Here is a 15,469-nt window from a genome sequence, read left to right on the forward strand (position 1 = left end):
ACCCATAATCCACATATTTGTTTTCAACTTTCACGAACGCAACATTCAATTACAACCTTGAAACCATCAACAACAAATAACCTTGTATACATATGGATATGACTCATGAACCACAATATCACGACACTCGTTTTTGCTGTACATTCGGGCCGCCCTGCTTAGATGCACTTTTTCAGCAAAAAGCATGCCTTTTGATAGCACCGTTGCTCTAGACTCATCCCACATTGCTATCCGAATTTCATCAAGATCCCTTGTGAGGGTATCCACATCCGGCATACTTGGCAACTGATCAAGGTTGGGAATCTCCCTTGAATGAAACGGCACATGAGACTAGTACACTCTTGGTCTAACGGAGGGTGGAGCATGCTCCCTCATCAAATCAGGTTCATCATTCTCAGCCTCATAATCATCACCCTCATCAGAGAAGGGTGTGTCATCTCCAGACTCATCAACATTATTGTCATAATAACTATTATCTTCCTAACTCTACTCATCTACCAGATCCTGATTAAATATGTCGTCTTCGGGCAATTGAGTAAGGACAGGTCCTTCAAGTTGCTCGTTTTCACTGCACAACCAATAATATAAAATGAGTTTCTCAAATTCATCCAAACTTTACATATAAACTTTATCACTTCACTTACAAATCATAATGTGTTTATATCCCATGATGCATCCTATCTTGTTGGTTGTGACTCCCTGATGGACCACCATCATCCAACACACCAAAACTAGCCATATTCTAACTGTCCGTTGGTATATAACTTGTAAAATTCATATTTGGCTCGTATATGAGTATTAATACAAATACAATACATAAAAATAAATATCGTACCACAAAGGAAAATTGAAGCTTACCACTCGGCTTGTGGATTATGTAAACTTGGGGAGAAATTATGTCCTCGGTTGTCATGACCCAAATCTCCCTCCGTAAGATGTCGTGATGGCACCTAGTCTTAGGGACTAGGTAAGCTTAACAATTACCGAAATAATAACAATATTAAATAACGACTGACAAATGTGAAGTAGAATTTTTATACAATACTTGAAATCCCAAAACCGGTAGTATAAGTAATAAGCTCAAATGAGTTACTAGAAAGCCTACAAATACAACTGTTTGAAGTATAGATAAAATAGTGCGAGTACAATATTAGAAGGTGACTCTGAAGTCTGCGAACGCAACAACAGGTTTACCTTGAGTCTCCACAGCAAGTTTCGTACTGCTAGCGAGCGGTGAACTAACTCCACCATACCTAGCTTTGCACAAAAATGTGCAGAAGTACAGTATAAGTACACCACAGTCAGTACCCAGTAAGTATCAAGACTAACCTTCGTGGAGTAGTGAAGAGGTGTGGTCAAGACACTCACTAGTCAAATAACCTGTGCAATATAGCATACAAAAATAATATAAAACAAATAGCAGTGGTAGCAACAATAATCAACTAGTGATGTAAACATCAAGGCAACAAGAACAATATAATTATTACTCAGACGAATAAGAAACACAAGTACAACCAATTAAATAAGTCCTTCAAATATAAATCTTCAAATAAGTATCCTTCGAATATAAAACTCTTTCAAATAAATATCTTATATCATAATCATAGAATATGGTTACAATTTTAAACCAAGTAAGAATTCAACAAAGAAATGAGTTTATTTTAGAAATAGTTTGATGAATAAAATGACATTTCAATATAAATAAACATCAGATAAGCTGCTGATTTGGATGTAAAACTTATTAAATTAAAACATAATAGCAATTTCATTTATTTAAAACAACTCAATCATCAAGAACAAGTACAAACCAGAAATACAAATCCTCAGAGTCTAGTACGAAAAAGCCAAATCCAACATAATACTACAAGAAATAAAAACACTTAATATTGAGTCAAATAATACATCATGGAGAACACATGAATTTACATATTATGAAAAAATAAAATAATCAAAGGCAAGTGCAACCACAGAGAAATATCAACAAAAGGACATTCCCGAGGTACCGCCTCGTAGTCCCAACACAAATATCAACAACAACAACAACAACAACAATGCCCCTATGCCGTCACAAGTCATCACAAATCAATCCCCTACATAGCCCACCTTGTCTCACCACCTGCGCAATAATAAAGTGAATGTCCGCCTTGTCTCGCCGCACACGCATAATAATATTCTCACCTTGTCTTGCCACATGCGCAAACCCACATATATAGCACGTCTTGTCACGCCGCATGTGCATATATCAATAGTAATAACAGCATGGAATAAACCCCGTGCAAATACCCGAAATAACCTCTCAACAATATCACGTGCCAATATCACAACATATTATAAATTGCACCTCAAGTGCTCAAATATTACAACATATCACAAATTACACATCAAATACTCAAATATTACAACTTGCCATGAAAATCAATAATACATTAATTTCCAAAATATGGAGCTCATGGCTCGACCATAATGTGCATAAAATCATAACAAAAATATCCGGGAGTGAACAACTCAACAGAAAAATATTTCATAATTTAACACTGAATATGATCACGACAACACAATACAATAATTCATATCACAATTTGCCCATAGGCCACAACAAATCCCAAAGATATAATAAAATCAATAAATTTCTCATCAAATAGCCCAAGGCTCCAAACAACGTATATAAAACCTCAAAACAACAACAGAGATGGAAAAGTAACCTAGCATAGGACAACGCCTTCTTTAATCCAAAATATTAATAAATATATATATATCAATGCCTCATTTTAAACTTATTAAATAATTATTTGCAGATAAGCAATGAGGCATAACAATTCAAGGATTTACTATGTTCCAACAATTTTCCAATTACATAATGACGTCTACGAATTTCAACCGATATAATTTGCACATATAAATCAAGTATGTACTCGTTACCTCACGTACATGATTTTCAATTACACAATTTCCACATAAGACTCAATGCATAAGGGGTATTTCCCTCACTCAAGGTTAGACAAGATACTTACCTCAAACCGTGAAATTCTTTACTCCGCTGTGTCTTTCCCTGGCGAATGGGCCTCCGAAAGCCTTGTATCTAGACACAATTAATTTGATTCAGTTAATATAAATTATTGGAATTAATTCCAAATAAAAATACAAATTTTCCAAAAAATTCCGAAATTTAACTCAAAAATCTCCCGTGGGACACACGTCTCGGAACCCGACAAAAGTTACAAATATGAACGCCCGTTCAACCACGAGTCCAACCATACAAAATTACTAAATTTAGCCATCAACTCGACCTCCAAATCTCAAATTCGTATTTTGAAATCCCTAGGCCCAAATCCTTTAATTTCACCTCAGAAAAATGTAATCTAGTCTAAATACTCAATGATAATCCAATATTATTAACTAACAATGATCACACGTGACTTACCTCAAGTTTCCCCGTGAAGTATCTCTCACAAATCTCCCAAAACTGTGTGTTTAAACTCCAAAATGGCAAAATTGTCGGTCCCTTCTGTTTTTGTAGCTTGTCTGGTGTTTTCACTTCTACGGAATATTTAACCGCATCTATGCTTCCTCTTTTGCGGATTATCTATCGATTCTGCGGTTTTCCAAGGTCCCTCTACCTCCCGCTCTGTGATTAAACGACCGCTTCTGCAGGCTTTCTTCTGCGAGAAGTAGTCCGCTTCTGCGGTCACGTAGATAAGGAACTTTCCTCCGCACCTGCGGCCACTGCTCCAGTCTCCCTTTTCCGCTTCTGCGCTCCCATTCTCGCTTATGCGAGCCACTTCCGCAGGTACAGTTGCATCAGATGACAGAAGGTTTCCAGCTTTGTTATAAGTCCAAATTTTGATCCGTTAACCATCTGAAACTCACCTAAGGCCCCCGGGACTTCAACCAACTACACCAACAAGTCCTAAAACATCCTACGAACTTAGTGGAAATGCCAAACATTTTCAAAAGGCCTCATTTTCACATCAACACAGGGTATTAGTTTCAACCAGCTATAGCAACTCGTGCCTACGCACATGTCATATGTAAACCACACCTCTGGTCATAGTAGTTGTTCATAATTAATTCCATCATCCTCAATTAACCTCATATTAATCAAACCCTCGTTTCAAAATTTCATAATACCGACAGCAATTTATCCGAATTTACGAGTCACATTTAACGCTACCTGGGTACTCACATCGTGGGGGCTAAAACTCAATAATTACAGCATAATTATGGCTAAATATGCACAAAATAACATAAAAGAATCATCAATTAAGCCTAACAGGCATTACTCCATAATAGTACTAATATGGAGTAATGCCTGTTAGGCTTAATTGATGATTCTTTTATGTTATTTTGTGCATATTAGTCTGAGTCCCTCCCCCGATCTATGAAGTAGCTGGTGCAATCGAAATCAACCCCGCCTGAGCCAATGTACCAAACATGCTCAGGAATTATGCTAAGGTCTCATGAAGTCCAGGGGTAACAGTATGTGCCTCTGGTACCTGTCCCTCAATCAGAGCTACTAGTAGCTCCTCAACTACTGCTCTAGTAGGTGCCCTAGCTGCGGCACGTGCTCCCTTTCGGCCTCTGCCTCTGCGTTACCTGCCCCGGGGCGTTACCTGCCCCGGGAACAGCGTCATCGATAACTGAAGCTCGTGTCCTCACCATCTGTGAGAGAATAGAATGGTAAAACTCAAACTCCGAGATCAATAAACTCACACGATAGGAATGAAGAAAGTGAAACTGTCCTAATAGTTCCGTAGCCTCTCGAAGATAAGTACAAACGTCTCTGTACCGATCCCTAAGACTACTAAACTCGCTTATGACTCGTAGCACCTATGAACCTAGAGCTCTGATACCAACTTGTCACGACCCAAATCTCCCTCTGTAGGATGTCGTGATAGCACCTAGTCTTAGAGACTAGGTAAGCCTAAAGATTACCGAAATAATATGCAGAAGTATAGTATGAGTACATCACAGTCGGTACCCAATAAGTATTAAGACTAACCTCCGTGGAGTAGTGACGAGGTACAATCAAGATACTCACTAGTCAAATAACCTGTGCAATATAACATACAAAAATAATATGAAACAAATAGCAGTGGTAGCAATAATAATCAACTAGTGATGTAAACAGCAAGGCAACAAGAACAACATAATTATTACTCAGACGAATAAGAAACACAAGTACAACCAATTAAACAAGTCCTTCAAATATAAATCTTCAAATAAGTATCCTTCGAATATAAAAATCTTTCAAATAAATATCTTATATCATAATCATAGAATATGGTTCTCAGCCCCCTTTGATATTCTCACGGCACCTCGTACCCATATCTATATCATAACCGCACGGACAACTCTCGTGCTAAATATGTCAAAACATAAAATTTGCACGATTAATTTATTTCCAATAAAGTAAGGTTACAATTTTAAACCAAGTAAGAATTCAACAAAGAAATGAGTTTATTTTAGAAATAGTTTGAGTGAATAAAATGACATTTCAATTTAAATAAATATCAGATAAGCTGCTGATTTGGATGTAAAACTTATTATATTAAGACATAATGGCAATTTCTTTTATTTAAAACAACTCAATTATCGAGAACAAGTACATACCAGAAATACAAATACTCAGAGTCTCATACGAAAAAGTCAAAGCCAATACAATACTACAAGAAATACAAAAACACTTAATATTGAGTCAAATAATACATCACAGAGAACATAGAAATTTATATATTATGGAAAAATAAAATAACCAAAGGCAAGTGCAGCCATAGAGAAATATCAATAAAAGGGCACACACGAGGTACCTCCTCGCAGTCCCAACACAAATATAAACAACAACAATGTCCCCAAGCCGTTACAAGACATCACAAATCAATCCCCGACATAGTTCACCTTGTCTAGCCATGTGCGCAATAATAAAGTAAATGCCTGTCTTGTCTCGCCGCACGTGCATAAAAATATTCCCACCTTGTCTCGCCACATGCGCAAACCCACATATATAGCCCGTCTTGTCACGCCACATGTGCATATATCAATAGTAACAAAAGCAGGGCAGAAACCTCGCGCAACCACCCGAACTAACCTCTCAACAATATCACGTGCCAATATCACAACATCTCATAAATTGCACCTCAAGTGCTCAAATATTACAACATATCACAAATTGCACATCAAGTGCTCAAATGTTACAACTTGCCACGAAAATCAACATTACATTATTTTTCATAATAAGGAGCCAATGGCTCGACCATAATGGGCACAAAAACCTAACAAAATATCCGGGAGTGAACAACTCCACAGAATAATATTTCACATTTTAACACTGAATATGATCACGACAACACAATACAATAATTCATATCACAATTTTCTCATTGGCCACAACCAATCCCAAAGATATAACAAAATCAATAAATTTCTCAACAAATAGCCCAAGACTCCACACAACATATTTAAAACCTTAAAACAACAACAGAGATGGAAAAGTAACCCAGCATAGGACAAGGCCTTCTTTATTCCAAATACTCAATGATAATCTAGTATTATTGACTAACAATGATCACAAGTGACTTACCTCAAGTTTTTCCGTGAATTCTCTTTGAAACATTGCCCAAAATCATGTGTTTAAATACCAAAATGGCAAAAATATCGGACCCTTCTGTTTTTGTAGCATGTCCAGTGTTTTCGCTTCTGCGGAACATTTAATCGCATCTGCAGTTCCACTTTTGCGGAATACCTACCGCTCCTGCGGTTTGCCAAGGTCCCTCTACCTCCCACTTCTGCGATTAAACGACTGCTTCTGCGGACTCGTTTCTGCGAGAAGCAGTTCGCTTCTGCGATCCCTCGTGAGCATTTGCGGTCACGCAGATGCGGAATTTTCCTCCGTACCCGCGGCTACTGTTCCACTCTCCCTTTTTCGCTTCTGCGCTCCTATTCTCGCTTTTGCGAGATCGCACCTACGAGCCATTTCCGCTGGTGCGGTTGCATCGGATGACAGAAGGTTTCCACCTTTGTTCTAAGTCTAAATTTCTATCCGTTAACCATTCGAAACTCATCCGAGGCCCCCGGGACCTCAACCAACTACACCAACAAGTCCTAAAACATCATACGAACTTAGTCGAAACTTCAAATCATATCAAATAATGCTAAAACCACGAATCATACCCCGATCCAAGTTTAATGAAACTAAGAAATTTCAACTTCTATATTCGATGCCGAAACCTATTAAATCAAGTCCGATTGACCTCAAATTTTGCACACAAGTCATAAATGACATAACAGACTCCCCGGTATCAAAAAGTCAACTCCTCGGTCAAACCTTAAGTTTTTATTTTAGTCATTTCAAGCCTAATTGAACTATGTAGTTTCAAATAATTTTTCGGACATGCTCCTAAGTCCAAAATCACCATACGGAGTTATTGGAATCATCGAAACTCTATTCTGGGGACATTTACAAATAAGTCAACTCCGGTTAACTCTTTTTGTTTAACCTTCAAAAATAAGAATTGTTCTTTCAATTAAATTCTGAATCTTCCGAAAACCAAACTCGACCATACCCGCAAGTCATAATACACATCACAAAGCTGCTTGTGACTTTAAGTCGTTAAACGAGACGTTAATTCTTAAAATGACAAGTCGGGTTATTACATCGGTCCTTATTCACCCGTGGAGATAAGTTTAGATCAGGCCAAACTCTTTCACCAGAAACCTGTTCAGCTAAAACTACTCCAAAATAACCACCCGATGATTGAGGGATATTTCTACTTTGCAAAACCTCATTATTGTGAACGTCTTCCGCCTTGACATACATTTCCAAGTCGCACCCTCCTTAAAAGGAGGAAAAAGACGAGAAAATTTAGGGTGGTTTTTGAAAAGCTAATTATTAAAGAAGTCGTCGGAAAAAAAATTGAGAAAAGTTGTATGTGTGGATTAATTCAGATTTTTTGTTTCAAAAGCACTGCTTGTTTTTGGATAGAGATATAATTTCGGGAAATCAAAATTTGCTTTTTCCAACTAAACAAAATTGATTTTTAGTTTCAAAAATATGTTTTTGAATCTTTTTCCTAAAATAAATAGTTAATTCGTGTAACTCACAAATTGAGAAATACAAATCTACCATGCTCCTAGTTAACGGATGTAAAATATCTTTAAAAAATTAACTTCCTATAAAAAAATTATATTTAGCCTTTGATTAACACTGGAATTTTATTAAAACATCAAATTGCTGAAACGGAAGATCTAATATAAACAAAGTAATTAAATTTGGATGTCATTTAATCTTTTGTCTAAATTAAGCATAATTAATTAGTCACGGCGTTTAGTGTTTGTTGATCATGAAATTCTTGCCAAATATTTATTTATTTTTTACTGATAAAATCAGAAATTAATTTTTTAAATTATTTAATTTTGACTCATAAAACTAATTTGAGCTACATACAACAATAACAACAACGTACTCAGTCTAGAGATGATAGTATATTCACCGTCTTTATACCTACTTTGTGAAAGTAAGAAATGTTTCCAGATTTGAGCTTACAACTTACATAGTGTATTGATATTTGCTGTAACTCTATCTGATATTCAATAAAAGGAAACAAAAATGTTTGGCTTCGTCATTTTAAGCCTGATCCAGGCCCACATATTTCTCCTAGAATGGGGGTGATAGAAGAAAATTTTATGTAAAAATATACGTCATATTGGTTAAGGAGACAAAATGAAGGTGGAACAAGAAATTTATATTGCAATATGAAAAAGATGGACAATAAGAAAGGGATGGGGAAACTTATATTGTAATTGTTACGATAACTTCTATTATGTTGGATATGATTTATGTCTTCAATTTTTTCGACTTCAGAAAACTATTGTAGTTCTTAATTACTCTGTCTAAACATGCAGGCCAATCGTGTATGACAGTGTCATGAGCTGTAAGCCAGAGCAGCATAATTATACTGCATATGTAAGTTAAAATGATAAGTTATTTACGGGGTAAAGTTCTGCCTATTTTATTTATCAAAATTAAATAAAGACTACCATGTGTGGTTTATTTAATTCTTTTTCATTCTAAAGAATTTTCTAATAAAATAAATCTTAAAACTTAAATTTTGTGTAGAAAAAAACAACTAACCTTAAAAGCAATATTTTAATTAAATGTTATTTCTTAAATAAATTTTATAATTTAAAAATCAAGCCCTACAAAAATTTATTCAACAAAAGCGCTCTACAAACTACAAACTTTCTCGACTCTCTCATACTTTTGGTTTTATGTTTACTTTTATCAGTAAATTTTCTAACATTGTCTTTTTGTTATTTTAATTTTAATTTATAAAATTATAGTTCTATTAAAAGTTTTTTTTATGGTTTAGCTAAATATTGCGTAGTTTGATTTAAAAAATTGATACATTATTCATGGACAAAAAAAATATTGAGTTGTTTAAAATTTGAACACCCTTGACGGTATTCCTAGTTATGTCACTGAGCATATGCGTACTAGATGTATAACCTCGACAGTGTATTATATCCAGGAGCGAAGCCACCTTTTGCTAAGGGTGGTAAATTCGTCAGAAATATTACGAAAAATTACATTGTATATATAAGTAAATTATTAGATTTTAGATGTATATAACATATATTGAACACCTTTTATTAGAATATTTTTTTACTTTTTTCAAGGCTGAACACCCTTAGGAAATATTCTGGCTTTGCTACTGATTACATCATAACGTTAGGGGAGAATAATTCAATTCTCTTTTATGTAAAAGCTAAGTATTTATGAATGCATAATGTATACAAATGTTTAATCGCAGTTACAAACTTTGTCTTATTTTCGAGAGTAATTACCATATCGATTAGGTTGAAACTCCTCGAAAAGGAGCTCTAAATAATTACTTGCTTAGGCTTCATGGATAGGAACTAATGGCATTTTTCCTCCATAAATCTCTGGCAGCTGACTTTCATCAATGTCTTGAAGTAGAGTTGTCATTAGTCGTTTGTTTTCCACAAACATGATCTGATGAGAGGAAGGATAAAAATTAATTTTGTAAAGATAATTAATCTAATACAAGGTTTAACCAGGGGCGGCTCAACGGTATCCGGGGCCTAAAGCTAAACTTCAACGAGGGGGACTAAGTTTTTTCATATTTAAAAACTCATTTAATAAATTTTTATTTTAAAGTTAATTTTTCTAGCTTTTTGAGATGTAATTTTTAATAATTTATTTATAATCGATTTCTTAATTTTATTTATAATCGATTTTTTAACTAGGATTATATATATTTCTACTTTCTAGGATTATTATTCAATTCTTTTAGGATTTCCTAATTTTCTAAAAGATCTTTGTTAAACTCTTACCAACTTCTTCTTCTTCTTGGATTTCATTCTCTTCTACCTCAATTATATTAGTGATTTGTTTATCTACCATAAATTCTTCCTATTTTTGGGGACTGTATTAAAGTTTCAATTCTTCTCTCCTTTTTTGGTATTTTTAATATGGGGATTCATATTTTCTTGTTGACATATTAAAATTTTAATAAATTTAAAAAGGTAATGCATATACTTACAAACAAAAGATATATATAAAAAAAATTAGATGCAAAGTAATAAGAAAAGTATAGAACAATTGAACCTGGTTTAACAAATAGTCATGGATAACTTGATATATTACTTTTGCTGTTTCAATATTTTTGGTGCAATTCCGAGAAAGCTTGACAAAAAAAAAGTTCGCAATTGCTTTCTACTATCATATTTGACAGAATATTTTATGAGACTGTGGACTTATAAGTTTGAAAAGGAATATAAAAGATTAAGTAAAAACCAGTTTAAAGAGAAAGTAATAAAATTAACGTGGGTCATGCGATAATAATGATAATATATAAAGGATGCAAAATAAATATTCACACGTAAGTAACTATTGTTATTCCCAAATTATCTCTATTGGTCTCATAGTTCCCTTATTTATGAAAAATATACTTTTTTTATATACTAAATATTTTTTTAAAAATTTATCAAATACAAATACAACTATTTAATACAGTATCAGAAAATTTTGGGCCCCTAGATGTGGGGGTGCTTTACCATTGAGCCGCCCCTGGGTTTAACCAATAGCTTAACTGCAGCTTGACTAAATTCTAGCATTGTTTCATCAAACCTTAGTAGAGTCTCACCTTCTTTTTGGTCTTGTTATCAATAAAAGGAGACACAATTTTCCACAATGTCCAGAATAGGTAAGGAATTTTAACTCCAAGTATCTTTTCAAGTCTTTCAGGGTAGCAGTCCTGCAATTAATAGTATAGTAAACTTCAAGATTATGGACTAGAATACGGTGAGCCGTTTTCCCATGACAATTACAGAGGAAAAAAATTATAAGGATTTCATATATATATATATATATTTGCAGTGTCAAGTACTTTTACGCTATAAATGTTTTGATTTTTATTAGATAAGCTACCTTGTTTTTCAGGTTACTAATTCATATGAGCTTACAATTGTCCGTATATAGAAGTTAAACTCAACGAAAATAGATAATTAAACCTGTAAAATGGATAGAGCCCAAATGTATGCACGAGCATCGCTGTTGGCATAGCCAAAACCTTGGAGATCCACAATTACCACAAACTTTTCCCTACCTGGTGAGGTCCTGATTAATCAAGAAAATCCCAAAATAAAAATAATTACTGTATTAAGGCTGCATGATCTCGACTGCTTCTTTGAAAAGGCAAATTTGCCAAGTGAGAATATTATATTAATTAATTAGATAGTGTACCTTGAACACAGTTTGTCTAAAGCCAAGACCACAAATCCTGTAAATGAAAACAAAGTCTTGACTATAAATTAAGTAGCAGGCCAAGTACGTAGAACGGAATAAAGAGAAAGAAAACAAAAATCATACGTTTTAACTCGTCAAGACCACCTAGTTTATTCTGAAAATGTCTGCTACCTAAAATGACAGCAATAGGGCGTCCTTGTTTGTCCACTCCTTGCAAGAACATTTTGTTGTGTGCTATCTCATTTGGAGCCTCACTCGCTGAAATAGAACCATTTGGTGCAATGTGTTTCTTCCATTTAAGGCATTTCAACAACATTGCCGAAGCTTTGTCCACGTCCAGATCCATAGCATGAAGAAACCTTCTTATCTCAAAATCATCTACTTCCTGAAAACAATTGACGGAAAAAAAAAAATGAATTACAAAATGGATTTTGAACCTAACTCAATCCAAAAATTAGCTTATGAAGTGAGGATGGTTCAAAACCATATAAGGAGTTTTCAATTAATGTTGGCCAGAAAGGTACATCAATTGCATGAACAATATAACATAGGAGCTCAACATGGAATAAATCAAGAATACTGATGGGTCTAACTCTAACCAGAAGCGGATGTAGAGTGGTGGTACAAAATTCACCTGAACCCAGTACTTTCGACGCGAAACATAAATTTATGTATAAAAATTTATTATAATTGCAAAATTTATAGTTATGAACTCATAATTTAAACATACTAACGCTAAGAAACTTAAATATTGAACTCATCGAATTTAAATTCTGAATCTACCTCTAACATAGTAATTTAGAAAAATAAACATTACGCCAAATACATGCGCAAACGCCTGCTCCTAAGGTGAATATTTCCAAGACCCACAACATCTCATTCCTTTAAATAAAAGCGGTACACTTAAAAACCTCTTGCACTTGATCATTTTAACATAGAAAAATCTTGATGTTTTACTTGTAAACGGAAGGAAGAGAACTAATAAAGAGTGAGTCCTTGCTTTTCACTTTGCTTAATAGTAATATTCTTTTATTAATCTGTTTAAAAATTGATAAATTTTTATATTTCCTTAATAAAAAGCTTTTACAACATACAAATATTATTATAACTATAAATTTCAAAAGTCTTACTATAATTATACAAATGTTAACGACATGTTTAAGATTATAAATGTTAAAGTCTTTTTTTTAAAAATATTTATATCGAGTCAAACGAATTGAGAGAGAATACTATTCAATTACCTTGGATGAAGGATCTTGCTTTTCGACAAGAGCTCTCATAAGGCGAATCTTGTTCTTCTCTTCTTCACTGATTTTGTCATCGCATTGTACTTGGATATCCTGTGTTACTGATTCTTCTTCCTGCTGCAATTTTGTTTCAAAATGAATTCCATTATTGTTTAACTCCTTTGATACTGCCTTAACCTTTCCCTCCATCACTTTCTTTCTTGCACCAATAACAAAGTGATCTGCCTCAATTCATGGCTAACTTGGAGGAGGAATTTAAAAGGAGGAATATGGGGAGGCTAGAAAAATTAAGACTAATTAAGACTTTGCTGGAACCAGTAATAGCAATATGTTTGGTCAAATTTCTAATATCAACTTATTTTGAAACGAATTTTTTTTTGTAAAGTGTTTTTCAAAATAATACTTTTGGTGGAAATCAATCTGTATTTGACTAATTAATCTTAAAAGAACTTTTGAGCAACAATTAATATATGACTAATCTTTTAAAAAGTGCTTCTATATTTTTTTTTTAAAAGTACTTTTTAAAAATATTTTTTTTTTTTCAAAAGAAACTACTTTTTTCTATTTATTAGAAACTGCTTTCTTCTCAAAAGTATTTTTGGCAACAACAAAAGAAAGTCAAACACGCTATTATCAAATGGGACCGCAGTAAATGTAATTGAGTATCTATATACTTGTATTCTAGCTCGTATGGCATCCGAATATTATATGTTGTATATGATAGGATTTCTCTATCCTGTTAGAGAATGCAAAAAATTCTGATAGGAGGTACAAATCCGAATTAATTGGTTTTGGATACCATATGATGGTAAAAAAAATAAAAAAATCATGCTAGATAAAGGTAGAACTGCAATTTAAGTGCACTATATATATATATATTATTTTATTTTTATTTTTTTGGGTATGTACGTGTTTGTTTTCGTGTGTTAACTCATCCAACCTAACTTAAAATTGAGGATATTTGATATGTTCTTGGAAGAAAGATGTTGCTTTTCAACTCGAGCTCTCATCCACATGTTATATGTTAGATCAGATCTGCCTCTAATATTAATGCAATTGGAAACCATATATAAGCAGAGGCGCAGCCAGGATTTCAATCTTATGAGTTTTGAATTTTGAAACTACGATTTCAAGTGTTAATGATTGAGTTCTAAATTTAATATTATACATATTTTATGAATTCAAAATACTAAATACACTGTTTGAACAAAATTTACTGGGTTCGGCCGAACTCATAGGTCAGCTTGTGCCTCTGTCCCTGTATATAAGTCTATCCTGGAAAGATATATCGTACAAATATAGGGTTGGCTGGGAAGTGAGAGTTCACCTACTTACCTAACTCATACTAGTAGCTTTAACTAAAGAGTCTAAGACCACTTCGTCGAACCTCTTTTTGCATTCAATGTTCATGTTCTATGGTGTTGTATCTAAGGCCTATGAGTGTAAATATATTCAAAAGAGTAATCATGATAATTTTGATCTGTTTTCTATAGATCTAACGTAGATCACAACCAAGTCGCACCCTCCCTAAAAGGAGGAAAAAGAAAAGAAAATTTAGGAGAGTTTTTGAAAAGCTAATTATTCAAGAAGTCTTCGGGGAAAAAAATTGAGAAAACTTGTGTGTCAGGATTAATTCTGATTTTTTGCTTCAAAAGCATTGCTTGTTTTTGGATAGAGATCTAATTTCGGGAAATCAAATTTTGCTTTTTCTAACTAAACAAAATTGATTTTTTTTTAGTTTCAAAAAATGTTTTTGAATCTTTTTCCTAAAATAAATAGTTAATTCGTGTAACTCAGAAGTTGAGAAATACAAATCTACCATGCTCCTAGTTAACGGATGTAAATGTCTTTAAAAAATTATTTTCCTACAAAAATAATTATATTTAGCCTTTGATTAACACTGGAATTTTATTAAAACATCAAATTGCTGAAACGAAAAAACTAACATCTATAATATAAACAAAATAAGTTTCCGTTCTCATGACTAACTGAAGGCTGTCAAGGCACCCAACTATCTTCTACTCCTATTACATTAATACCTTACTGAACCACAAATAATGGTTTTAAAATATCTTATAGTATTACATTGCAAAATGAGAAGAAAAAAAAAGTAATAAATGGTAAAAGGGTAAAAACATACTCGCATCCATTATTTACACCACACCAATAAATACATATACATGACATTTATTTCCTAGCACAAGGCATCCAAGGAGATGGCAGAAAGAACACAACGTATGGAGATTTTCTGGCCAATATGGGAAAGTAGTTGAAGACGGATTCTCTTGGCAAGAATGGGAGCACGTAGCCGCACGTTGAGGCAAGTAAACCAATTTGGTAAAAGAGAAAGAATGAAGTTGGAGAATACAAGAAAGGAAAGCCCTTTGTTTATGGATAATTTGGCTAGTTTCTGTCATGTTAAAGGCACCAGGCTTTAACTTTCCATTTCAAGTTCCAA

The 15,469-nt window shown here is 33.7% G+C and overlaps 1 protein-coding gene across 2 annotated transcripts; it reads right to left on the reverse strand.

Moving 5' to 3' along the window:
* Positions 1–9,622: 9,622 nt before the first annotated feature.
* LOC107805600 (uncharacterized) lies at positions 9,623–13,322 on the reverse strand. Of its 2 annotated transcripts, none has more exons than XM_016629667.2 (6): positions 13,006–13,322; positions 11,936–12,149; positions 11,762–11,798; positions 11,530–11,635; positions 11,163–11,273; positions 9,623–10,009 (listed from the first exon to the last, which is right to left on the reverse strand). In XM_016629667.2, the coding sequence occupies exons 1-6, from the start codon at positions 13,198–13,200 to the stop codon at positions 9,893–9,895; spliced, it is 780 nt and encodes a 259-aa protein (XP_016485153.1). In that variant the 5' UTR covers positions 13,201–13,322; the 3' UTR covers positions 9,623–9,892. The 2 variants fall into 2 exon arrangements, with proteins under 2 accessions (XP_016485153.1, XP_016485152.1); XM_016629666.2 differs by having other exon boundaries at positions 11,888–12,149.
* Between the last annotated feature and the right edge of the window lie 2,147 nt (positions 13,323–15,469).

This window comes from Nicotiana tabacum, chromosome 4 (genome assembly GCF_000715075.1).
Source record: "Nicotiana tabacum cultivar K326 chromosome 4, ASM71507v2, whole genome shotgun sequence".
Lineage (NCBI taxonomy): Eukaryota > Viridiplantae > Streptophyta > Magnoliopsida > Solanales > Solanaceae > Nicotiana > Nicotiana tabacum.

Bases quoted from the DNA above. Each gene is read 5' to 3' on its own strand.
- LOC107805600 (XM_016629666.2), bottom strand. From the start codon at position 13,200: ATGGAGGGAAAGGTTAAGGCAGTATCAAAGGAGTTAAACAATAATGGA. The intron at 11,636-11,761 runs GTACACTATCTA...TTGATTAATCAG, and splicing joins TTAGACAAACTGTGTTCAAG to GACCTCACCAGGTAGGGAAA. The intron at 10,010-11,162 runs GTGAGACTCTAC...TCCTCTCATCAG, and splicing joins ATAACAAGACCAAAAAGAAG to ATCATGTTTGTGGAAAACAA.